The sequence below is a fragment of the Stegostoma tigrinum genome, chromosome 30 (assembly GCF_030684315.1).
Source record: "Stegostoma tigrinum isolate sSteTig4 chromosome 30, sSteTig4.hap1, whole genome shotgun sequence".
NCBI classification, from domain to species: Eukaryota; Metazoa; Chordata; class Chondrichthyes; order Orectolobiformes; family Stegostomatidae; genus Stegostoma; species Stegostoma tigrinum.
Window position 1 is genome coordinate 24,947,881 of NC_081383.1, and position 26,984 is coordinate 24,974,864.

A 26,984-nucleotide genomic window follows, 5' to 3' on the forward strand; every position below is an offset into this window, starting at 1 on the left:
TGTGAGAGAGTGTGTTTGTGTGTGTGTGTGTGTGAGAGAGAGAGAGAGAGAGAGAGAGAGAGTGTTGGGGTGTGTGTGTGTGTGAGAGAGAGAGAGATTTGGTGTGTGTGAGAGAGAGAGAGAGAGTGTGTGTGTGTGTGTGTGTGTGTGTGTGTGTGTGTGCGCACGCGTGTGAGAGAGAGAGAGTTGGGGTGTGTGTGTGTGTGTATGTGTGTGAGAGAGTGTGTTGGGGTGTGTGTGTGTGAGAGAGAGAGAGTTGGTGTGTGTGTGTGTGAGAGAGAGAGAGTTGGGGTGTGTGTGAGAGAGAGTGTTGGGGATGTGTGTGTGTGTGTGTGTGTGTGTGTGAGAGAGAGAGTGTTGGGGTGTGTGTGTGTGTGAGAGAGAGAGTTGGTGTGTGTGTGTGTGAGAGAGAGAGTTGGTGTGTGTGTGTGTGTGAGAGTGTTGGGGTGTGTGTGTGTGGGGGGGGTTGGAGTGCGGTGGGGGCGAAAGAGTGTGTGTGTGCAGGAGGTGGGAGAGGGACAATGTGTGTGGGTATGAGGGTGGGGGAGAGTGTGTGCATCTCAGGTTTGTTTAGCAAATCCTCATCAATGGCCTGAACATTTGATCTTTTACTTGTAAATTCTGTGTCTGATGCTATGTCTCTCACTAACACCTGAAGAAGGACTGAGACTCCGAAAGCTTGTGTTTTCAAATGAGGCTGTTGTACTACAACCTGATGTCATGTGATTTCTGACCTTGTCCACTCCAGTCCAATGCCTGCACCTCCATATTAGAACCACCAGTCCACTTTGGTCTTCTGTTTTGAAGATTGCTATAGTCTGATCCAGTCTTCCTTTGCATAAGACGTTTGAAAATTGTAGTGATCTTTTGTTATTTCTTCCTCTTTGTCAAATCACCACAGTCTTCTGTTTTATGACACAAACTACTTTTGCTAATTGCCAATGACCAAGGATAAGTACAGTATAAAACTAAAATGCTGCAGACACTGGAAATCTGAAATGAAAAGAACAGGCTGGAAATAATCAGCAGGCCTGGCTGCATTTGTGGAGAGGGAAAGATGGTATTAATATTTTGAGTTGAATGTGACTCTTCTTCAGAACATGGTAATCATATGGGCAGCTTGCAGACAGCTTTGGGATCATGTTGAAGACAATCCTCTGTTGCAAAGAGAAATAAACAGTGTTCTTATCGATGCAACATTTCCCAAACGACTTTGGTGGTCCTGTGCCATTTTTCTGACAATATTTACTTACACATGAATCTTGCTTAACTTGTATCACTCAGTGATCCTCTGTATCAGATTCTACTGCTTATCATCTTTGCACATCAGATGACATTAATCAAGACTGCTTTTAATTTGGTTAAAAACTTGTCATAGAGCAGATATGTTTAGATTTTCTTCAAAATTTCTTCCTGTTCTAGATGGGGTTTTTTTCACAGTTTCCTGCAATATTTCCTGTATCTTTTAAGCTCATTCGTTATATGTCAAATATCTTACATCTAGCTCCTTTATTTTCAAAAGCAAGTTTTGTTTTAGTTTTCAAAAATATATGTATTCATAAAATTTGCAAATGCATATTGCATAACAGTTCAAATTTGACGTATAAAAAGTGCACTACAGATTAATTTATTTCAATGCATCATATCAGGTACTTCATTACAAGTTCTACTGGCAATGTATATTTACATGTCATGGCAAACCTTCATTTGGTGCATACAACCTGAGGGTTTTATACAGCTTTCAATCTCTGTGTGCTAATGAGGAGACGGACTGATGGGGCTTTGTGAACTTGCTCCATTGAGTCTTAGTAGCTGCTGTCCCAGCAGCTCATTGAGCCAGAAAGTACCAGCAAGTTTAAGGCAGACCAAAGTGTACTTTTAACCAACTTGATGGTTGCCCTGCAGTCATTGATGTTTATCTAGATGAACTTCACAGGAAACAACCTGTAGTTTGTTTTTTTTTATTCCTTTATCAGACGTGGGTGTCATTGGCTAGGCCAGTATGTATTGTTCTCACTGACAACCCCAAGAAAGTGGTGGTCTTCTTGAACACCTGCTGGTGATGGTGGTAAAGTTATACCCACAGCACTGCTAGGACTTTCCAGGATTTTGGCTCAGCATCCAGTGCGTAGTGATATGGAGCTGCTCAGGAACTAAAACCATTGCCTCTATTTCTAGACTTGCTTTACAAAGGTACACCCAGATAGAGGTGTGCAATAAGTGATTTTCCACAGAAGCTACCTTGACAGCAACATGGGGAGATGAGTCAGGAGTGTGATGGAATATTCAACATTTGTCTGAATGGGTGCAGCTCCGACAATACTCTGGCAGCTTAACACCATCCAGGAAAAAACATCCCATTTGATTGGCATCACATCAACAAGCATCCACTCACTCCACCACTGCTGCCCAATAGCAGTATTGTGTATACCATCTGAAAGATGCACTGCAGAAATTCAATCCTGAGAGAGTGCCTTCCAAACCTATGACCGCTTCCACCTGGAAAAATAAGGGCAGCAGTTAAATGGGAGCATGAGAACCTGTAAGTTTCCTTCCATGTAACTTGTCATCCTGACTTGGAAATATATCACTGATCTTTGAGTGTCACTGGGTCAACATTCTGGAATTCCATCACTAAGGGAAAACTACAAAAGATGGACTGCAGCAGTTCAAGAAGATAGCTCACCACCACCTTCCCAAGAGCAACTTCAGATGTGCAATAAATGCTGGTCCACCCAGTGATGCAAACATCCTGTGAATGGACGTGAAAAAGTACCTGATGTTTGCTTTTAAATGATAGCCAAAGAACATTATTGCAGCCATTAGCAGTTTTTTTTTGTGACAGAAGCGATCAAGCAGGAAGTCATAAGCTAAATAGGTAATGGCAATGCAGGGAAAAGCGGGAAATTCAATTATTGAAATCTTCATTTTGCTAACAGCAATTTCTGAGCCTGAATTCTATACATGTATGCATATTTAATATCAGAGATAATGTGAACTGCAGATGCTGGAGAATCCAAGATAACAAAGTGTGAAGCTGGATGAACACAGCAGGCCAAGCAGCATCTCAGGAGCGCAAAAGCTGACGTTTCGGGCCTAGACCCTTCATCATCCTCTCTGATGAAGGGTCTAGGCCCGAAACATCAGTTTTTGTGCTCCTGAGATGCTGCTTGGCCTGCTGTGTTCATCCAGCCTCACACTTTGTTATCTTGCATATTTAACATGTTTGTTTACCATAATGCACAGTACAACTTCAACTCCGAAATATCTTTTTACAAATTTGTATTGGTTTTGCTTTGATTCTGTAATTACATATTAGGCAGGGAAAGACATTATAAGGAATGTAAGTTAAAGTGGATTCATGACAACAGCTATTGCAGTGTGAGGTTGGAAGCATATGTTCCCTCAAATATGACGCTGCCTGTACTTTTGGCATTATCATAAAACCAATTTTGCTCTTACTAATATCATTCACAAGTTTAATAAATATTGTCTATGCCTTCCTCCTCCTATTTGTTAACCAGCATGTTTTTGTAGTTCTCACAATTTATTATTAGGACCAGTTATTGGTCAAAAATTGTTTAACAAAATCCTCAGAGTAATTTCACCCTGATTTCCATTCTTTTGTAACGAATCAATGAAGAGCTGTGCTAAAATTTGCACCATTTTAAATATTTCAAGGAAACACAGGGTTGTGGGGGTAATGACACTACACTGGTAATCCCGAGTCAGGATAACGCACTGGGGACAACCATTCGAATCCCAAGACGGCAGGTGGTAATTAAAATAAAATCTGAAATTAAAACCTAGCCTAAAGTGACCATGTAACATTGTTGATTGTCATAAAATTGCATCTAGTTCATGACTGTTCCTCAAGGAAGGAAATCTGCCATCATTCCCAGTCTGGCCTAGGTGTGATTCCAGAGCCACAGTAATGTAGTTGGCTGATAAATGCTTTCTGTAATGGTCTAGCAAGCTATTAGGGATGGCCACTAAATACTGGCTCAGGCAACAACATTTACATTCCATGGGTGAATGTGTAAAAAATGGTACAAGCACAGAGAATGCTGGAGAAGCTCAACAGATCTGGCAACATCTGTGGAGAGACAAACAGAGCCAACTTTTCAATTCCAATCTGACTCTCCTTTGTAACATTTAGAAGTGTATGGCCCCCTGCTGGGAAATGCTCAATTCAGATTGTTTTACGTCCGGGTAAAAATGCACGTTGCAACATGATGAAAGAATCAGGCTCAATTGTAATACTTTCCCTGTGGTTAAATAACATGCACGCATTTATTATAGAAGAAAAACGGTAGATATCTGAGGTAATCAGGAGAAGGGAGGGAGACAATTATTGGGATTGGCAGAGTAGAAGATAATGCCAAGTTATATTCAGCCACTGATATTTTTTACAAGTGTAAATCAGTGATTAGAATGTACATTAGTAATATCATTGCAAAATTCCTTAATTCATATTGAAATTCCTTTTTAAGCACTGAAATCTGATGGTGAAGAATACTTTATTAATGGTGGCTGGTCCATAGATACACCACAGCGGTTTGATATTGCTGGAACTGCTTTCCACTATAAGAGGCCTGATGATGAACCAGAGTGTCTGGAAGCATTGGGACCTACTAATGCAAGTCTTTTCCTTATGGTAATCATTATTCCTTTTGATGTTTGAAAGCTAATGATTTAAGTAAAACGTGGAGTTTCAAGGATACATGAAAGATTAGTTACAAATGAAGTTAGTTAGCCACAGGTTCTTCTTCATTTTGGCAAGTGGAGAAAAGACATAGAAGTACAGCCAATTCAATGATGTTTTGTTAGGGTTTGCAAGGGAATCCTACTTCGGAATAAATTTGTATTATATTATCATAACTATTAGTATAGGTCTTGTACTCATTGTATGTAGTAAGGTAAGGAACTGGACTCCCTTGGCCTGAGAAAAAGACCTTGGTTAATTACCCTGTCCATGCCCCTCAGGATTTTATAAGCCTCTGTAAAGTCACCCCTCAGCTTCTGATGCTCCAGGGGAAAAAAGCCCCAGCCTCTCTCTGTAGCTTAAACCCTCCAATCCAGACAACATCCTTGTAAATCTTTTCGGAACCCTTTCAAGTTTCACAATATCTTTGCTATAGCAAGGAGACCAGAACTAAGAGCAATACTCTAAAAGTGGCCTCACCAATGTCCTGTACAGCTGCAATATGATGTCCAATTCCTATACTCATTATACTGAACAATGAGGACAAGTGTGCCAAATTCCTCCTTCCTATCTGTGCCTCACCTTTCAAGAAATTATGCGTGTGCATCCCTTAGACTCTTTGTTTGGCAATAGTCCCCAGTGCCCTACCATTTAGTGTGTAAGTCCTGCCCTGGTTTGCCTTAACAAAATGTAACACTTCACATGTATCTAAATTAAACTCCATCTGCCAGTCCTCAGATCATTGGCCCATCTGATCAAGGCCCTGTTGTACTCTGAGATAACCCTCTTCACTGTCTGCTACACCACCTATTTTGGTATCATCTGCAAACTTACTAACAATATCTCCCATTTTCACATCCAAATCATTTGTATAAATGTGGAAAAGCGGTGAATCCAGCACCGACCCTTGCAGCACTCATCTGGTCACAGGCCTCCAGTCTGAAATACAACCCTGTACTGTTCCCTCTCTGTTTACTTCCTTCAAACCAACATTGTATTCAATTTCTACACAGAGTTTATGCTGTTATTAAAGGGGAATGCGATGTAACTAGCAACAACTGCAGTAGCTAGCTGTTCTAAGCAGCCATGATGCATCTTAAAAGTTCTGAGTATGAAAGTAAATGGATTCGAGAAAGTTATGGTCATTTTGATGAAGGAAGCATTCAAATTGACAAGAATATAATTTGCAGAATGTCCTAACGCCTTTGTACAGTCTTTGCGCATAAGGCACGTTGGAATTTGACCTCCCTGCCATGGGGAAACAAGAGAATAAAGTGGGGAATTTTCCACCCATACAGGAAACTACTGACATTAATGTCTTGAATTATTTTTCATTTCTAATGCAGGTGCTGATACAAGAGGAAAATCAGGGCATTCATTACAAATTTAATGCACCCATCTCACGCACAGTCATTGGAGATACACAGGCAACGTATGAGTGGCAATATTTTCCTTGGTCCAAGTGCACTGCAATATGTGCAGGAGGTACGTAGTGCAATATGAAAACAGATTGTGATTACAAGGATTAGACAATGCCATGTTCATTTTGCTTATGACCATTCCATTCTGAGTGATTCTTTTTGTTGGTCCTATTGTTTCTGGTCCACTCTTGCGAAAAGTTCACTCCTGAGAATACATGTTAAAAAATTTTGCAACAATAATTGGTGTTAGAAATCAGAATGATTGACTGCTTTATGGAATGTAAGGAATTAATAATTTTCTGACTAGCAATGAACCATGGGTGAGGTGAACAATTCATGTCAATATTCAACTGGTATCTTAGGGCTCTTGTGGTACAGTGGTAGTGTTGCTACCTCTGAACCAGGAGGCTCAGGTCTAAATCCCACCTGCTCCAGAGATGTGTAATAACATCTCTGAATAGGATGATGAGAAAATAATTAACTGTTGTCTTTCAGAGGCTCTTGTGGAGTAGTGGCTGTGTTTCTACCTCTGAGCCTCAAGACCTGAGTTCAAGCCTCACCCGCTCCAGACGTGTATCATAATATTGCTGAACAGGTTGATTAAGAAAAATACATTCGACTGGTGTCTTGGAGCTCTGGTGGTGCAGTGATAGTGTCCCTACCTCCGAAGGAAGCATAGGTTCAAGTCCCACCTGCTGCAGAGGTGTGTAACACCGTTTCTGACCAGGTTGATTAGGAAACATCTTTAAGTACTGTGTTTTTGAAAGAAAGCCATTAGCTCTGAATTGCCTTGGAGCTGCACCAAAACTTAGCTGGTCCTGGAGGTCTTTTGATTCAGTCGAAATGTGTCTTCTAACTTCTTCTCAAATAAGTTAAAAAGAAACTGGGCAATAAATTCTTAGGAAGCTGAAGAAATAAGTTCTATTGGTACAGCTGACTGGGTAGTGTTGAATCTTCATTGAAGATTAGATGAACTGCACAACGACGCTGCATAGCATTACAACTTTGAGGAAATATTAAATCCAAACCTGTAGAAGCTAATTTGTGTGAGTAAAACATCAGCGGAGGCAATGAACAATGCAAATTCAATGAAGAAACTTAATTAAGTGTTGAAAAGTGTTTTCTCCAAAACAAATTGGTTTTTGTCATCAGAGGCAAAAGAAAACACAGCAAAATATTTTCAGATATAAATTTTTTAAAAACACTAAGTAACTTGTTTGAAAAATTTATGCCATGACCTGATTGTATGAGGGAAAGGTTCTGAAGGGTTTAGTGCTTATGTTATGTTGTCTCCATCCATTCTCTGGATGGCACATGCAGTCTGTGTATGGAGAGAATGTATCTGCACTGGCTTCCTAAGGTCCTAGTAATTATGTGTGGTCAAATGTAGTTGTACTTATTGCTATCATGCAGCAAACCTTCATGTTATCTAAGAACAGTCGCTCTCCTTTTAGATACTCCATGGTGGTATATCATTGGATAAGCCCAAGACACAGCAAAGTGGAGGATTGGTGGCAGTAAGCCACAGCAATCAACCCTTAACCTGTACCACCTACTGGGAGAGATGTAAACACCACATAGTACCGAGATTGGTTATCTGGGAAAATACCAGTGCTTGCCTGCACAGAAATTTGCAACTGAAAAGATGGCAGATCAAGTGTACACACAGAGCCTACTGCAGATATTGCAGGCAATTACAAATTTAACAGATGGGTAGATGCACAATTAAAATCAGAAAATGTTTATTAATGACCATGAAGTTCATTTTAGCGACATTGCCTGGCAAATTTCCCATGTGTACTTTTTGATAAATTAGATAATGTGCTTTTACTTGAAGTCGCATTATCAGGGCTGGTTTTGTATCCCACATTCAGCATAGGTGTATGCAGCCTGTTCTTTTACACAATTTACTTGCCCTTGAGGCATTTTGTTCAGAATGTGCCAGAATCTCTATGGTTAGTGCCTTAAGGGAGATAAAATTCAATGAGGTGAACCCAATTTTGGCCTGACCAATTCTCGGCAGCCCTTGGGAAAATTGCAGACCTGCTGAGCTCATGGAAATGTTGGCGCCTGTTTGCAGGCCTCAATGTAGCAACATCCAATGATGCACAGACTGCATGCTTCCTGTGCACTCATGTTCCCATGAGTTTGCAACACCGTTTACTCAGTTTTCTTCCCCTCCCTGTCCCAGCAACCACACAAGGCTGCCAGACTGTAAAATTCCCCTGCAATATTTTAGTTATGGTAATACATTTGAGTTGAATATACCAAAATAAACAACAAAACAATAAAGAATAAATAAAATAATTGAGTCTTGGATGTTTCCATTAGTTTTTTCTTCTTCAGACTAACTTCATGATCAAATTAATACAATTGCACCGAATTTACAAGAGCTGATGAACTGTACATTTATAGTTTTTTTAGCAATGATCTCCATGATTGTTAGCACATCTTCAGTTTCACTGATTATCAAACTTTATCATTCCTGTATAGGTATACAGGCACAGGCTGTCGTGTGCAAGAAACTGGATGATAATTCTGTTGTTTCTGCTCATTACTGTAACAGTGAAAACAAACTTCCAGAAAAACAACGTGCTTGTAACACTGAGCCATGTACATCAGTGTAAGTAATACAAGAACTGGGTCAATACTTACAGCAAATGTTATAGCTATGTCACACTACCACAAACACAATGGAATGGGCAAAATTTCATCTGATCAATACCTGAGTGTATTCAATAACAATAAATAGAACACCTGCCAGAGCCACTGAGGAAACTGTCTTGGTTCACAAAATCTGGTTCCATTTCACATTTTTGCAAAATTACTTTTGCCCTCTGGTTAATTCTCTGAATGCCATTACAATGCTTAAATACAATTATTTCAAATTTGAATCTTCTATCCTCATGGTATGGCGTATAATATTAGCATTGCTTGAGGACTGGATGGCTAACAGAAAACAGAGAGCATACATAATTAATTACTTTTCTGATTGGAAGGATATAAAGAGTGGGATCCTGCAAAGGTTTGTGCTGGGCCTCATCTCTTTACAATTTAAGCCAATAACTTGGATAATTTGAGGCAGCTTGTGTGCATGCATGTTTCATGATCTAGAATGTACTGCCTATTGAAGCAAATCCAAAGGTAACAATCAAAAAAGAAGTGGCTTAACTCATGAAGGGTAAAGATTTTCAGGGCCCCAGGGAAAGAGGAGGGGAATAGAAACTAACTTTCTAAGAGCCAGCACAAGCATGATGGACTGAGTGTCCCCTATCTGAGCTGTGTCATTCTACAATTATTTCACATCAACTCATTGAAGATCAGTTGTTCCTATTTCAGAAAATGCTTTCAAACTGTACAGGTAAACTGTGCTAAGTCAATGCTTGACTTTGCCATGCTCTTTAGCATTGCTGGCAGGTTTTCTGGCAGGGCTCCCAATGCACGAAGCATTCTACTGTGTATTCCAATCAAAATTCTTTTTTAGGCAACTGCCTTAAAACTCTATCCATGTCCAGCAAATGTCACCCGTGTGTGAATGCTGCCCTCATGGCACTGGTAATGCACTGCCCTTGATTCCTGACCAGGCTGCAGCCGATGGTACCCAATGTCTCACCAGGTATGCTTCTGAGCTGTCCTCTAAACTACACACAATTACACTGTCTAAGCTCAAGACTTTGAATGTGTGGCCGAGAGCCAGTGTTTCTTCGTCATTGCCATCTCCCACTATTGTCCGAGTATCTGAGAGGAAAAGGATAAAAATGGAATTGCAGTGAACAGGTGTGCACTTGAGCGAGTAAGAGGTTCATGCTTCTACCCAAGCTGCAGCTTCTACATCAGAAAAAATGTTGGTAAAGGGGGAGTGAGTGAAAAGAAGGTTCAGGTCTGAAAATACCAGCATCTTTGCTCATTTCAGCCGACTGCCAACCAGGTCCTTGGTTAAAGCTTTATGATTACTGTCTATTTCTTGGGGATAATACATGCAGCCATATCTGCCCTGCACCATTAACGTCTTCTGTCCCTGATTGTATGTCTTCTTTTGCAAGACAGAAAGAGGTGTATCAGTGAATGTCATGCAATCAGTTTGGCTGATGTGATTGTTAATAATAATCTTACCTTTCAATGATGTGTGGGTGTGAGATTTAGAGCAGTGATACTTGTGTTGGAAAATGGTCTGACTCTTGATTAAAGGAAGATGGTGAGTGATAACTGGGGTTATTTGATGCATCGGTGTGATATGACAATTAAAGGCACATTAGTTGACCTTAACTACTCTTACAAGGTCATTCAGCACTGCATCAGGTCCTTGAGGATAGACTTCTGACATTCTAACTCTTTCACATTGAAATGTAAGTTTTATCTGGAGGGTCTCCTGTGAAAACAGGACATCTCTGCTCTCCAACAACTTCTCTACACCACGGTCTTCTATGAAATGTCAGAAAATCTTAAACCTGAATATTTTGCACCCCGCCAAGATTGCAAATAGAGGCAGATCATTCCCAAAATTGATAGCACCAGCAAATATATCAGTTTCTCAACCTCATCACTAGTATCACTCATTTTTGCTTTGTGGGCAGCAAAGCAACCTGTCCTCATATGATAGGTAGCTAGTTAACAGCCTTGTAAAGTGCACTTATAGGATGTTGAATGGAATTTTTCCAATCGACCTCCAGTTTTTAAATGTAACTGAGGCAGTTATACCATTCTTGTGTCTTCCCAAGGTCAGAATCAGTTGTAGACTGACTTCCAGATGCAATGTATTTCCCCTTCAACTTGCTATTTCTGGCTTAAGAGGTGGCTAAAGCCACTCTCTCCCATTTTTTCACTCTCTGGGGTGGTGTGCAATCATTCAGCAGCATTTCTGGCACTGGCTACACACTGCAATCATGTTAATTAGCAGGAAGTCCGCAGTAACAATCCCGAATTAATCTTGTGACATGACTCTTGCCCATTTTTGTCATCAATTAAATTTTATTTTCCTTTCATTTCAGGGACAAATTTTGTTCCAGAGGATATTTTAACTCTTCTCCTCTTTGGTTCTATCTGCCCCTTCCCCTCTTCCCAGAATGAGAGCCTCTCAAATTACCATCCCATGACTTGCTCTGTTAAGCTGTACACAATCTTTTGGTGCCAGTTGGTGGATACCTACTGCCCAAAATTGTACCCTGGTCACCAGTCAGCTGCTGCCTCTCACTTTTTTTAAAAATTAATTTGTGGAACGTGGGCATTGCTGGCTGACCAGCATTGATTGCCCAACCCTTGTTGCCCTGGAGAAGATGGTGGTGAGCTACCTTCTTGAACTGCTGCAGTCCTCTTGCCATTAGGGAGGGAGAATGGCAGCATTTTGACCCAGCAACAGTGAAGGAACGGCAGTATATTTCCAAGTCAGGATGGTGAGTGGCTTGGAGGGGAACTTGAAGGTGGTAGTGTTCCCACATATCTGCTTCGCTTGTCCTTCTAGATGAAAGTGGCTGTGAGTCTGGAAGGTGCTGCCTGAGGATCTTTGGTGAATTTCTGTAGTGCATCGCGTAGGTAGTACACACTGATGCCACTGAGCACGGTATGGATGCTTGAAGATGTTTGCTTGAGGCATCTGACTTGTGGCCATTCTCGACTGTTAAAGTTGCCCGAGCCTTTTACTATATGAGTCAGGGGTTTAAGTCAGTTAAATTGAGGCTAACTTTCATCCACCATTGACATTATTTTTAGATATGTCGAGCTTTATCAGGGATCCCAGTTTCAGAAGCAAATACTCAAAGTGCATAAGTAACTAGAATGAATGCATGTCTCTGCAAAATCAAGACAATCCAGACAAACAAACAAGCCACCTAATATTGATGTCAGATATTTGAAGAGTGCACTGTCAATGAGGTGTTCATTTTTGTGTACTTATGAATTTGGGTTGGTGCTGGCAGCACAGATGAATCATTCAGGGGCTTTGTGTTGCTGTGGCAATGTGTATTTTTCATTTTGTATGAGTTATCGTCTCAAGCTATGGCTAGTGATAATAGAGGCTCCAGCCTTGTTTGCATCGCACAGCTGATCAAAGACCTCTCCCAAGCCTGTCACCTACCCAGTGGCATGTCTTGGAAAGATTTGTAGGTTGTCAGTCAATTATGTTTTGAATGCTCCTTCCTTGACCATCAAGTACTGGGACTCAAACCTGGAGCTTCTGGTTCAGAGGCAGGGATAATACTCAATGTGCCACAAGACCTCCTTTGTGTGTTTATCCATGAACATAAAGTCATTTTATATTTTCCATTTTCCAGCTGGATTGTAGGTGAATGGTCCGAGTGTAGTCGGACCTGCAATGGGGGACTTCGCACTCGTGATGTTGTATGTGTCCAAAAGGTCACTGCTTCTGAGCAAAAAATACTGGATGATAGTCACTGTATCAGTGAACGCCCCCTGATAAAGGAAAGCTGCAATAACCATACCTGCCCACCGGAATGGGTTCCTCTCGATTGGTCTGAGGTAATGTGTACTTCATTCTACTCGTAAGGTTTAAGTCTTCAACCAAAATGGAATTGTTGATAGTCAAAGAAGTATTCCGATGCGACTCAATGATATTTAATTGCAAGCCAAGATGCATCATTCTTTTTTAGGATAGATCTTCAGGTGATTGAAAGGAGTGGAACTGTGATACAATCCCTACAGTTTGAGGTGGATCCAGAGCCAGTGTGAATCTCTCCAACCCCCATCCACCCCAGCTTCCTGATCCCCAAATTACCCAGGAAGAAAATGGATGGGGAATGTCAGTATTTCTCATCACAGTTTCTATCTATAGTGCTTGAATGTTGACGTCAAGACAGGAATGACATATGGATTTAAGTGCTTCCAGGCAGACGATACTCCAGATGTGCGCTATATCTTTTGTACATATCTGTAGTGGGGAGATATTGGGATACATCATGAATGATATGAATAAGGGTAAACAGATATATAAAAGGGAACAGTAAAATCTTGTAGAACGTTTTTAAAAATAGAAGAATGGCTGAAGAGGTTGCAGGACCCTTGAAGTGGGAATCAAATTTTTGACAATGAACCTAGAGAGAAATATACATTTGTGGAAGTGAGTTTATACGTTTACTGTCTGACTCCAACAGTTAACTTCAGTTAATAGAATTTAAGTACACACTTTTAGGTGAAAGCTTTCTTCCACATAACCAAAACTTGATTACGAGCTCCTCATAGTTATACAATTAATGAGATCCCAATCTTAATTAATATGCCCATCACTTGTTCCTTCATTTCATTAGGTCACAGGCATTCCTCTGACCACATTATATGATAACATACACTAGAAGAGAAAGCAGAACAATTGTTAGCAAATTCAATTTCCAACTGTGAAATGAACAGGCCTCAAGATAGTCAAATTTCCACACCCGTGTTGACGTGGAATTAGACATGTTAAAGAAAACCAGAGAGATGAAATCAAAGGTTCTGACCACATTCTTTGATCCTTCCCTTCTGCTGCAATCCTCTTCCTGCTTTCATTACCTCCAGTGCTCTCCTGGTTGGCCTTCCAAATTTGAGTTCATCCAAACTCTGCTGCCTGTGTTTCCACTTGCACTGAATCCAACCCACCTGCTATCTGATGAAGGGTCTAGGCCCGAAACGTCAGCTTTTGTGCTCCTGAGATGCTGCTTGGCCTGCTGTGTTCATCCAGCCTCACATTTTATTATCTTGGAATCTCCAGCATCTGCAGTTCCCATTATCTCTCCCCACCTGCTATCTCTGTGCTTATTGATCTGTATTTACTCCAGGGTCATCAACACTTTAATTTTCAAATTGTCATTCCACATTCAAATCACTGCATAGCCATGCCCCATCCTATCTCTGAAACCTCCTTCAGCCTTCTACAGCTCTCCAAGAATTATGTGTTCCTCCAATTCTGCACATTTATACAACTTTCACTTCATAGCGCCTTTGTTGAAAGTCTTTAATAAAGTGATTAATTGCTTTTGGAAAACCAAATACCAGATAAAGTCAGAGATAATGGGAACTGCAGATGCTGGAGAATCCAAAGTAACAAAGTGTGAAGCTGGATGAACACAGCAGGTCAAGCAGCATCTCAGGAGCACAAAAGCTGATGTTTCCAGCCACCCTTGTATAAATGTGCAGAGTTGGAGAAACATTTAATTCTTGGAGAGCTGTAGAAGGCTGAAAGAGGTTTCAGAGATAGGATGGGGCATAGCTATGCAGTGATTTGAATGTGGAAAAAACTGTGGATGCTGGAAATCTTAATCTCTGAAACAAAGACCATTTATGAAATTAATTTTCTTCTTGTGGCAGTTGGGGTCATCCATTTAATGCAACAACCAGATTCCACGACTAAATCCCTTGCTTCTCTCCTGAAGGAGACGCCAGCATTGTTCCTTTATTGATGTAGTCACCTACCCTCAGGATATAATATCCACTTTCCTGGAACTTTAGATGGAAAGGCATCTATGAGGTGAATAAAAATTCTGTCCTGAGAACACTGCAGCGAGATTTTGAAACTTTATGTACTTTTGATGGTTGCATCAAATTTGTAGGATAAAATGAATCCTGGTGAAATGTGTGGCACCTTTCAACATTTTAAGCATGCCTTTCTCTTTTTATTAACAGTGCACACCAAGTTGTGGAATAGGTTATCGGCATCGTATTGTACTTTGCAAGAGCAGCGACTACACTGTGACATATCCAGCATCCCATTGCCCTGCGGACTCCAAACCTCCCACCCGAATTCGATGTACTTCACAGCGATGTCCACTTCCTCGCTGGGTAGCAGGAGAATGGAGCCCGGTAATTAATCTAATAATACATGCTGTTGACCTATTCAGAAAAGTAAATTTAAGGTATAGGCCCCATAAAGTAAGGCCTTTTACATTCACTTAAGCCTAGACTCAAGACTTGAAGAATTACTTAAGGCTGTAACTCTTGAAGCCATTTGTGAATAAAGCTTCTACTTATACTTAATCACAACCTCATTGGATCAACAACCCCCTCCCTTCTCAGAGATAACACAGTATGGAGCTGGAGGAACACAGCAGGCCAGGCAGCTTCAGAGGAGCAAGAAAGCTGACATTTCGGGTTGGGACCCTTCTTCAGAAATGGAGGAGGGGGAATGGAGCCCTGAAGTAAATAGAGAGAGAAGGGGTGGGGCTGGGGAAGGTAGGTGGGATGGCGATAGGTGAGTGCAGGTAGGCAGTGGTGGGGATCAGTCAGTGAGGTGGAGGAGCGGATAGATGGGAGAGAAGACGGACAGATCAAAGAGGCGGGGATGAGAGGGAGGATTGGTCATGGGATGAGGCCAGGGTTGGGGAGATTTTGAAGCTAGTAAACCCATATTGAAACCATGGGGTTGTAGAGTCCCAAGGCAGAATATGAGGCGCTGCTCCTCCAGTTTCCAGGTGGCATCATTCTGACACTGGAGGAGGCCCGTGATGGAGATGTCGCCCGGGGTGGGGTGGGGTGGGGGGGGGGGGATGCGCAGTTGAAGTTGTTCGTGACTGGGAGGTGTTGTCGTTTGTTGCAAACCAAGTGCAGGTGCTCTACAAAGCGATCTGCAAGCCTCCACTTGGTCTCCCCAGAAGATTTTTTTGGGGCCTGGAATGGAGGTGAGGGGGGGAGAGTAGGGGCAGGTGTCGCACTTCCTGTGGTTGCAGGGAAATGTGCCAGAGGTGGTGGGGCTAGAGGGGAGTGTGGAGCGGACGAAGGAGCCACAGAGAGAGTGGCCCCTTTGGAAGGTAGACTGACGTGGAGAGGGAAATATGTCCTTCGTAGTGGGGTGAGATTGCAGGTGGCGAAAGTGGCAGAGAGTGATGCGTTGAATCCAGAGGTTAATAGAGTGATAGGTGAGGACAAGGGGAATTCTGCCTTTGTTTTTGTTGCGGGGAGAGGATGTGAGGGTAGAGGAGCAGGAAACGCAAGAGATGCGGTTGAAAACGTTTTCGACCACTGAAGGGGAGAAGTTGCGGTCCTCGAATACGAGGGCATCTGAGATGTTCAGGAGTGGAACACTTCATCTTAGGAGCAGATGCGGTGGAGCCAGAGGAATTGGGAATAGGGGATGGCATTCTTGCAGGAAGGTGGATGAGAGGAGGTGTAATCTGGATAGATGTGGGAGTTGGTGGGCTTGAAATAGATATCAGTTTCCTGGTGGTTACCAGAGATGGAGACAGAGAGGTCCAGGAAGGAGACAGAGGTATCAGAGATGGTTCCGGTGAACTTGAGGTTGGGATGAAAGGTGTTAGTAAGCTGATGAACTGTTCAAGCTCCTCATGAGTGCATGATGCGGTGCCGATACAGTCATCGATGTAGTGGAGGAAGAGGTAGGGGATAGTGCCAGTGTAGCCATTTCAACTCCCCCTCCCACTCCCTGGATGGCGTGTCCATCCTGGACCCCCTCCAGTGTCACAATGACACCATCCAGAAACTGGAGGAGCAGCACTTCATATTCCACCTTGAAAGTTTCCAACCCAATGGTCTCAATGTGGACTTTTCCGAGTTTCAAAATCTCTGGCCTCTTTCCATGACCAACTCTCCCTCTCATCCCCGCTTCCTTGACCTTTCCATCTTCTCTCCCACCTATCCACTCCTCCCACCTCACTGACCAATTGTGAGCACTCTCTACCTGCACTCACCTATCATCATCCCACCTACCTTCCCCAGCCCCAATCCTCCGCAGTATTTAAGAGCTCCCTCCAGGCTCCCCCATTTCTGATGAAGGGCCGCGACCCGAAACGTCAGCTTTCCTGCTCCTGTGATGCAGCCTAACCTGCTGTGTTCCTCCAGTCCACACTGTGTTATCTCAGACTCCTGCATCGGCTATTCTTACTATCTCCACTCCTTCTATTTACGTTTTATGCCAAGAACCAGTCTCTCAACTTGACATCCACCATGGGAAATTAATTTTAAAAATGTAAATGAGCAGTGGCACATATTTAGGTTTAAGAAAAAAAGCTCTAACACAATTAAGATCACTTTTTCAGGTTATTCCAGACACAATTCCAGACCATCCCCCTTCTTTGGAAGGGGACCCAGTCACACTGCCTACTTTAGTGGAAGCAGCTTGGCTCAGCTCATTGCACATTCACCCTTGAGTACAAGTTGTGAAGACAGGTGTGACTCCAGAAATGGAGCATATATCCTAGGCTGACACATGAGTGAAGCCCAGAGGGCATTGTAACATTCTCCAAGCTTCTGGCTTTTGGATGAGAAATTAAACTGAAGCTGTTTCCATCTGCTCAGGTAGATATAAATCATCTTTGGAAAATGATCTAGGTTCTCTCCCAGTATTCTGGCCAACGTTCAACTATCAGGTCTTACCAAAGGCAGATTAACTCGCCAGACATCTAATTTGTTAGAAAATGTGACTTCTGGATTAATGTTTAACAGATGACACCACCACAAGATATACAACATGTAGTGACAGCTGTTATCCTGGGTATTAAAGAAGCTGTAAAATTTCACTGCTTTCCTCTCAGTGAATAATCTTATGATGCCTTACTCCATACCTCTTGGGGCTGACATCTGCATTTTGTTTCTTTCCCTTAGTGTTCTGTACAGTGTGGTCTGGGTCAGCAGATGCGAATGGTTCAGTGCTTGACTTATATTGGTCAGCCTTCTATGGAATGTCCAGAGTCCAATCGGCCTGCAGCGATGCAGCAGTGTGAGAGCAGATGTGAAGCTCTTCCCACTGAGAATCCAGAAGGTAAATCTGTACCTTTTTGTACTGTTACACAACTCTCATTTCATCTTTGCAGCGGTTATATGAGGGAAAAAATGTATTTAGGTCTTAGATGAACAGCTTCATCTGAAACATAAACTGGAAACACTAACAAAATATCCATTAATATCGCACCATAAATAATATTATATATAATATCCCAAGTATCTTCTAAAACAGGTTATAATGCTGAGCCACGTATTGAAATATGAGGTCATTTGATGTCAAAGAGGTGGTTTTAACAAATGCTTTGAAGAACAAAAGTAAGGCAGAGCTTGGAAAGTTCTAGAGCTTAGAAATTAGCAAATTGAAGGTGCAACCATCAAAGGCGGGCACTCAAAATCAGAAATGCACAAGTGGCAAGAATTGGACGAGTGCACTTAGAATCATAAAATCATAGAATCCCTATAGTGTGGAAGCAGCCCATTCTGCCCATTGAGTCCACACTGACCTTCCAAAGAGCACATCACCCAGACCCACTCCATCCCTGTAATCCTGCATTTCCCAAGGCTAATCCACCTCACCGCTACATCCCTGCACACTATGGACAATTTAGCATGGGCAATCCACCTTACGTGCACACTTTTGGACTATGGGAGGAAAATGGAACACCTGGAAGAAACCCGTGCAGACACAGGGGGAATTTGTAAACTTCACACAGACAGTCGCCCAAGAGTAGAATAAAACGCTGGTCCATGGCACTCTGATGGACTAGCAGTGCTAACTATAGCAGAGGTATATCAGATCGTTGTAGGGCTGGAGGAGATTACAGGGCTGGGGAGGAGCGTGGACATAGAAGGATCTGAAATACTCAGCGGGTCAGGCAGTATCTGTGGAGGGAGTTGCTGTTTCAGATCTGTGACCTTGTATCAAAACTGGACATTGCTTGTAAGTTCTAATGAGTTTTAAACAGCTACAGAGCTAGGCAAAGATGGGGAAGGAGAGCGAAGAACAAAAGGAAAGGTCTGTGATATGGTGGAATACAGGAGTGATTAAATGACAAAGGGTGATGTGGTACAAGATGAAAGATGAAAGTAAATCACGTTCTAAAAAATTTAATCACAGTGAATGGCAACACAGTTTGAGTGTGCCTGCAATGCATAGACTGCAGCACTACAAGAAGGCAGTTCACCTCCAACTTTGCAACAGACCCTCCAAGGACGGCCAGTAAATGCTAGCCCAGCCATTGATGCTTGCATCCCATAAATGCATTTAAAATGATTGAAAATCAGCAGAATCATTATCAGAATCAACAGTCTAAAAGAAATGGAAATAATGGTGATAACCTGAAAGTATCGAACTGAATTTTGAGGCTGTAAGTTTGTAAAATGCCTCATAGAAACCGAGGTGTGGTTCCTCGAGCTTCATCAGAATGTGAGAGCTGAGATCAGAAAGAGAAAATTAAAATGACGAGTGAATGGAAGCTGAGGTGCATGCTTTTCAATTGAATGGAGATGTTCAATAACCAGTGTAGGCCACTGTATCATCATCAGTGAATACAGTTTATGTAACTGAGAGAAGCACTAGTTAATAACTTGTTTCCTCTGGGAAGATTGTCCTGGACCTTGCAAAGGAGAGAGCAAAAGGGTAGATGCTGCATATCTTTCACTTGTTTGAAGGCAATGTGAGGAGCAGAGCAGATTTTGAGAGTGATAAATGTTCAGGTTCAGAATGTTGAGGAGGGTGCAGTCCCTTTTGGACTTGGGTCTGAAATCTTGTAGACAGATTCCCTCTCCAATGAAATGGCAGCACAGTGGCTCAGTGGTTAGCAATGCTGCCTCACAGTGCCAGGGACCGGGTTTGATTCCAGTCTTGGGTGACTGGAGTTTGTACATTCTCCCTGTGTTTGCGTGGGTTTCCACTAGGTGCTCCAGTTTCCTTCCACAGTCCAAAGATGTGCTGGTCGGGTGAATTGGCCATGCTAAATTGTCCATAGAGTTCAGGGATGTGTCAGTTAGATGCATTAGCTGTAGGAATTACAGGGATAGGATAGAGGATTGGGTCTGGGTGGAATTGCCTTTGAATGGTCAGTATGGACCCATTGGGCCAAATGGCCTGTTTCTACACTGTGGGGATTCTATGATCAAATTACTATCTGCACAGTTTTTCAATTTTCCAATTTTTTCCCCATTTATGGTTGTTATGGTAAGGACTGATAGGTTCACCAATACTTTTTCAACAGCCAATATCATTAAAACATGCTGGCGAGATTCAGTTTGTGTTCGTGATGAGATGAGTAAGCTCCTCATCTCAATATTGGCTACTATTTAACTGCCAACTGGAAACCAGTGCTTCCCTTTTATTGAGAAACAGTCATCTCAAATATTTGTACACCTCTGACATTAATGGCAGAGATCTGGTATCACCGTGGTTTGGACATCTTGCTGGTGCAATTGACAGGGCGGAGCATTCACACTGCCTTCTGCCCATGTAATTAAATCTGACACACAAGGTTCTGGCAGATTTTCAAAGTGGGTTAGTACGTTTAAAATCAAAGGAAAAGCTCCAGAAACACTTCTTGTTCAAATAACTCACCCATCATCAAATCATAAAAGTTCTAATTATATCACTATGCTTTTTCTTTTGGGATCAGGCACCTCGAGAAGTTACAGCTATGTTGAAAGTAATAGAGTCGCATTGAGATCTCACTGCAACCACCTGGAGGCGATGTCTCTTAATATAAAGGATATCTGTTTAGATTTAAAATGTAACATTTTAAAAATGGTCATTGATTTTTTTCCCCCAATTTGACACTGCAGTTCTCTTAGAAAAAGAACTTCTCTTTTGTGCGTGTTGTAAGAGAATGAAATAAAAATTTAGAGATTCCTCAAAAAGCCAAAAACCATAATTCTGACTATTAAAATTTAAAATTTTGTAGCAGAATGCATTCCAATTTAATTGTTCATGACAAAACAGCTTCTCCATAGAGACTGGAACAGAAGCAGAAATTGCTGGAAAAGCTCAGCAGGTCTGGCTGCTGCTGCATCTCCATAGAGACTGTCTATTTTACAGAATGTAGGAAAAGGGACAAAGTCTGAAATGTGATGCCAGATGCAGGAATATTCTATTGCTCTCCATTACACCTTCACAATGACATGGATCCGCACTTCTCTAACAATAGCTAACTCCAAGTAAATGAATGCTTTCAAATATAATTTAATGCAAACATAAGAATAGCATAATGTTTGTTGAAACCAGACACACAAAATTTTAAAAGATTAAGTCCAAGTCCTTTCAATAATTTTATCATGAAATCTTCTTTGAGGCTGCTTAACAACTCGATAAGGAAGCTTACTGATGCATTGGCAATCTATAGAGTATCAGTTTGAATATCATTCCAAATACTTTGCAAATTATAGACAACTGGAAGATCATTAATTACCCTTCAAGAAAATGTTTCTGGTGTCCTTCCATTTTTGAAAGACAATGGATGTGCAGCAAACAAATCAACTTCAGATAGAGTATCTCCCCAGAGAGCAGCAAAGACCACTATTTGTGAAGTGAGGTCTGTCACAAGGGTTGCATGTGAAGCTCCCAAGTTGTTGAGGATTTTTACTTGCTGCCTTGGTGACTGTTGCAAGGCACGTAACCCAAATAATCACAATGTTGTATCATGGCTCCTTGGAGATGCCACTGAAGATGGCTCAGTGGTTAGCAGTACCAGGGACACAGGTTCGATTCCAGCTTCTGGTGACTGTTTGTGTGGAGTTTGCACATTCTCCTGGTGCCCGTGTGGGTTTTCTCTGGATGTCCTGGGCTCCTCCCACAGTCCAAAGATGTGCAGGTTATGTGAATTGCTAAATTGCCCATAGTGTCCAGGGACATGCAGCCTAGGTGGATTAGCCATGGGAAATGCAAGGTCACAGGGATGGGGTGAGTCTGGATGGTATGCTGTTTGCAGGGCCAGTGTGGACCTGATGAGTTGACTAGCCTGCTTCCACACTGTAGGGATTCTATAATTTCCCAGCTGCCTGTGAATCATATAAATACCGCATCTACGTGACACATAAGCACATAGAAGTCATGTAAATATTGTACAATTCTCCTCACTGAGTCTAATATGGGAAAAATCTGATAGAGTGGTTAAATTTATATAAAGCTCATTAACATTTCATTTGCACTTTCTTGGGTACACAATGAAGTCTTTCATTATGGCTTCTATTCCCAATCACCATACTCTATCAATTTTTAAACTTCACAAATCAGAATCTTCCATCGCAGAATTTATTTGATGCGCTGGGACTAGATATTGCACAGAAGACACACACAGGCCTAATTTGAATAAAATTCTGACCTGGCATACAGATTTGGTGCAAAGGCACATGTGGGTTTGATTCTGCCTTCATCAGATGACAGCCACAGGGAGATGAAGCATTTGAAGGTTGCTACCGGTGACTCGGCTGACTTGGTCAAGTGATTACTTACTCTGAAGCCTACACCATGCTTCTAATCTTCAACACCTTGTCCTTGCCAGTAGCCTGATGATTAGAGTTTGTGCCAGCTAATCTGATTTCTTGTGAAGTGGTGTTGACAAGACAAGATTTACAAACTTACAGTCAACAGGGCAGTCTCATATACATATACTGTGCAGTCAGAGTTGTTGTTCATGTCAAAGTTCATGCTGCTCACATTCCAACTTCCAAATTGAAAGATTACCTTCCTCTGTTTGCTGTTTAGAACAGGCATGTTCTGGGAGGTGCAGACTCGCTTTGCATTTTTTTTATTGATTCACAGAATGTTCGCATTCTGGCCGGTCTAGCATTTGTTGCTTATCCCAAGTTGTTCTTAAGAAGGTTTTAGTGAATTGCCTTCTTTAAACTGCTGCAGTCCATTTGGTAAAGATACTGTTAGGGAGGGAGTTTCAGAAATTTCAGCCACTGGGAATGAAGAAACACCAATATATTTCTAAGTCAGTAAGGTAAGTGGCTTGGAGGGGAATTTGGAGGTAGTGATGTTCCCCTATATCTGCTGTCCTTGTCCTTACTGAGTTTATGATGATAGCCATGAGTTTGGAGGGTGTCGTTCATGCAGCCTATTTGAATTTCTGTAGTGCATTTTGTAGATTAGACACACTACTGCGACTGAGTGTCAGTTGTGGAGAGAGTGGATGTTTGTGGATGTGGTGCCAGTCAAGTGGTTGCTGGATGATGTCAAGCTTCTTGAGTGTTGTTTGAACTGCACCCATGCAGGCAAGTGGGGAGTGTTCCAACAAATTCCTTGACTTGTACCTTGTAGTTGCTGGGCAGACTTTGGGGGAGTGAGGAGGTGAGTTATTAGCTGCAAGATTCCTAGGATCTGAAATGCTCTTGTAACCATTGTACTTCTACGGCTAGTCTAATTCATTTTCTGGTTAATGGTAGGTCCCAGGGCGTTGTCAGTGCAGTATTCAACAACGGTAATGCCATTGAATATAAAGAGGTGATGATTAAATTCTCTCCTGTGTAATAAGGGCGTTCCTTGGCACTTTTGTGGACTGAACGTAACTTGCTACTTGTCTGCCCAAACCTGAACATTATCCAGGGGTCTTGCTGTATTTGGACATGGACCACATGAACAATGTACAATCATTGGCGAGCATCCCCACTTATGATCTTATTATGGAGGGAAGATCACTGATGGTCAGGTTGACTGAGTCTATGATACTAGCTTAAAGAACTCCTGCAGAGGTGTCTTGAAGTTGAGCTGACTAACTCCGGCAACCGCAATCATGTTCCTTTGAGCTGAATATGATTAGGGGCCACATTTTTTCAGAACTGCCACCCCTTCCCCTTTCCACAGCCACATATGAGTTCAGAGCAGAAGTAGGCCATACGGCCCCATGAAACTGTCTTGTGCCTCAAGAAAATTGCAATCAATTTGATAGTGACTTCGGCTCCGCGTTCCCATCCACCTCTGGTAAACTTTGGCTTCAGATGATTAACAAAAGCATTAGTAGGAGGTACTGGGGCGCAAACATGCGGGAAAAACTACCTCCTAATTGGACAGAGTGCCAGTTCTCTTTTTGTCAGGTTTATTTGGTTAGCCACTAACTCTTTCTTTTGAGGTTATTGTTGTCATTGACATTAGTGTTGACAGCTAGGCCCATCACAGATATAGATAACAATATTATGCTTTAAGTGTGTCGTTCCCTAGGTCGTTGCACGACCAGACCTTACCTCCAGTATCTACCGCTGAACCTAACCTAACCATTAATCTCGTTGTACTGTTCCCCCACCTCATCAAATTAATTTAGATTAATCCTCCTTGTAAGCCCACCCACTCAGCAATTTAATTCTCACAGTGAGACCCACACTTTAATACTATCTGTATAAGTCGCTGCCAGAGCACTGAAACCCTAACACCTAAAGACCCTCATCACAGGATTAGTCCTTCCAACAGCCTCCCGCTATGGTGCAATACTTCCCCACTCTAGTATTAAATTCCCCAATAATCCCTCAATACACACCACAGTGCTAAAATCTGCCAAGTAAACCTGCCACCAATGCAATCAATCCTTCCCAATCAGAACATTAGAAAAAAGATTTGGGTAAAATTTATGCTGTTACAAACCTCTGATAATATTGATCAGTGGGGTTTGTGCCAAGGATGTGCTGCATTGAAGAAGATGTCACAGCACTAATAGGTGGGGATATCTCTTTCTTTTCTCAACATTATTAATCAAACCACACCTTGTAGCGAAGAGATTTGTAATTTGAATATGGTTTGTCTTCATTTTGCAGAATGCAGGGATGTGAATAAAGTCGCTTACTGCCCACTGGTGCTAAAATTTAAATTTTGCAGTAGGCCCTACTTCAGGCAGATGTGTTGTAAAACTTGCCAAGGACATTGATCTTCAAGAACAGCTTCAAATGAGCAAAATATTTTCTGGAGCCGGACTGCAATGTGGACCAAATGTGGATATGTCGTATTTGTTCAAAAAGATAGGATGGAAAAACTATAAGGTGTTAACCAGCTAATAAGGACAATCAACAAGCTCCACTTGGTACAGTCATCTCATTGATTTGTCATAAAACAATCAGCATTGACCATGATTTATATCTGTTGCTGAATTCATGGACTTCATCATTTCAGTTAGTTGACTTAAATAGACAGCACACAATTAATGCGCAAAACTACAAGCTATAATATTGCCCATTCTTTTGTGAATTCGCAGGGTTTTTTTAAAACATCATTTGAACAAGAGCTGATTTCCCATATTATGGACGACAGCATAGCTATATTATGAAAATGCTGCTTAGCTGTTAATTTGTTCACAAAAAGAATATTTTAACAAATTTTGTAACAGTGTATCAGTAATGGATTTGTGAAGGGTATAACTGATCTCCATTCTTAATCCATAGATGTGCTATGTGCTGCAAGAATTTGCCAAAAAAAGCTACAGCGTTATAACCCCCCAGTGAGCCTTGGGTGCTGTCCATCTGCTTGCTGTACTTCTGACGTTTTTCTAGTATCTCCACCAGTGAATTAAGCTACCGATTTCAATACTGGACTGTTTTAATCTAGACAGTGATTATTTTTATTCTGGGTTGCACTGCTGAAACAGTCATAAATAAAACATTTAATAGAACTAGTATAATGTAAATCAATATTAATGGACTGCAAACAAATGACTGTGAAGTCCAAGCTGCTCACCAATTGTTTCTGTTACTTTATAAGTTCAGATTGCTTTATATTTATGGAAGTTTAAATCTAAAATAATATTCACAAATTAATTGCACGTGTATTACAGAATTGCCAACTGGTAGTCTTTTAACAATTGACCGGAAAGATTATGCTGTTGTCACGTAAACCACTTTGCAGCTGAACCAGCTGCAGTCATTGTAGAGCATCCTGTCTTAATCACTGTTGGCTCTGTTAGCATTTGTGACAACACTGAGACGAAAATGGATAAGTGGTAGAACTGATGTTTGCCCCAGCAATGGCACTCAAACAATTGTTCACTGCAAAATTGTATTGCGTAACATTTTTAGTACAGATTGACAACGTACTTACCATATTATTTTGTGGTATATCCAAACTGTTAAGTAATCTTTACGGTTATGTTTTTGCTCATCTCAAAAAATTATATTGCATTATCGAATTGAAAATTGTGCACTTATTGACCTAAGCAGCTAATCCTGCTTTGCTCAACTTGGTTTGTCTGTTGGTGACATGAAAGAAGTACTTGTCCCATCTCCCACTGAAAATTGCAATGTCAGCGATATATACCAGCAAGTAATTTCTGGCTGCTGTCAAAACAGGATCAACCAGTGTTAGCACAGAATGTATGTATTCTGCATTCCAAAATGCCTGACTGTAAACGTGTACATTTCTGATGGTGTAACAAATACAGAGCATGACTGGGCCTCAAAATTTAGTACCATCTGTCTTATTTCAAGATTGGATCTGTCAGATCCTTGCTACCCACCAGAATCTCCATAGTTATCGGAGAGGAATCAAGCTCTGGCAATCTGTTTATCATACAGTAGAATTACTTAGTCATGTCTTTTTTAGGGACAACACCACCATCTATTCCCACAAGTTCTGGATATACATTTTCTACAATTCTCCAACTTTGTGTTCCAGTGGATAAATGTTTACCTTGTGTCTCAGCTGCTTTGCACAGCCTGGCTTTTTCAACAACAGTTACAGCAAGCCTAGCAACAGTTTCCTAGTTTGGTATTTCTGTATGGAATTGCTTCTGAGCGTTGAGCAACCTAATTTGTTATGTAATATTTCACCTTCTTTTCCTATCTTTGGAACAAATATGATATTTGGAGTCGCGTGAGGTTAGGATTTTAGCTTTTTTGTGCTTAGATTGGCTCAGTACATATGAAAATTGTATCGTCAACCTTGTTGTTTCACCTTTCCATTGCCGTATGTGGACTAATGAAGTGAAGCTTTTTTACTTCAGCAGCATAAATTACCCCACCATCATTTTCATTTTTGGGATCTTCACTGGTTGTTTTACTCTTGAGACGGTAGAAGTGGCCTACTGCTCTCACGATGTTCTCGAGTGAATTCTGGATTTTTGACACAGTGACAATGAAGGAATGCTAATTTATGTCCAGGTTAGGATGATGCAGGGTGTGGGAGGAACCTGAGTTGCAGATCGTGCTACTGTTTCCACGGCAGATATGATGCTTTGGTGATGGAGACAGTCTGTTTT

The 26,984-nt window shown here is 41.6% G+C and overlaps 1 protein-coding gene across 1 annotated transcript in view; it reads left to right on the top strand.

Moving 5' to 3' along the window:
* adamts10 (ADAM metallopeptidase with thrombospondin type 1 motif, 10) overlaps positions 1-26,152 on the top strand; it is a 171,252-nt gene extending 145,100 nt beyond the window's left edge. Inside the window, exons 19-25 of the mRNA XM_048559937.1 lie at positions 4,494-4,657; positions 6,052-6,190; positions 8,620-8,749; positions 12,393-12,597; positions 14,734-14,910; positions 17,665-17,821; positions 24,556-26,152. Of these exons, the coding sequence (XP_048415894.1) occupies positions 4,494-4,657; positions 6,052-6,190; positions 8,620-8,749; positions 12,393-12,597; positions 14,734-14,910; positions 17,665-17,821; positions 24,556-24,665 (1,082 nt within the window). The 3' untranslated portion in view covers positions 24,666-26,152. The remainder of the gene's footprint in view (positions 1-4,493; positions 4,658-6,051; positions 6,191-8,619; positions 8,750-12,392; positions 12,598-14,733; positions 14,911-17,664; positions 17,822-24,555) is intronic.
* Positions 26,153-26,984: the final 832 nt, after the last annotated feature.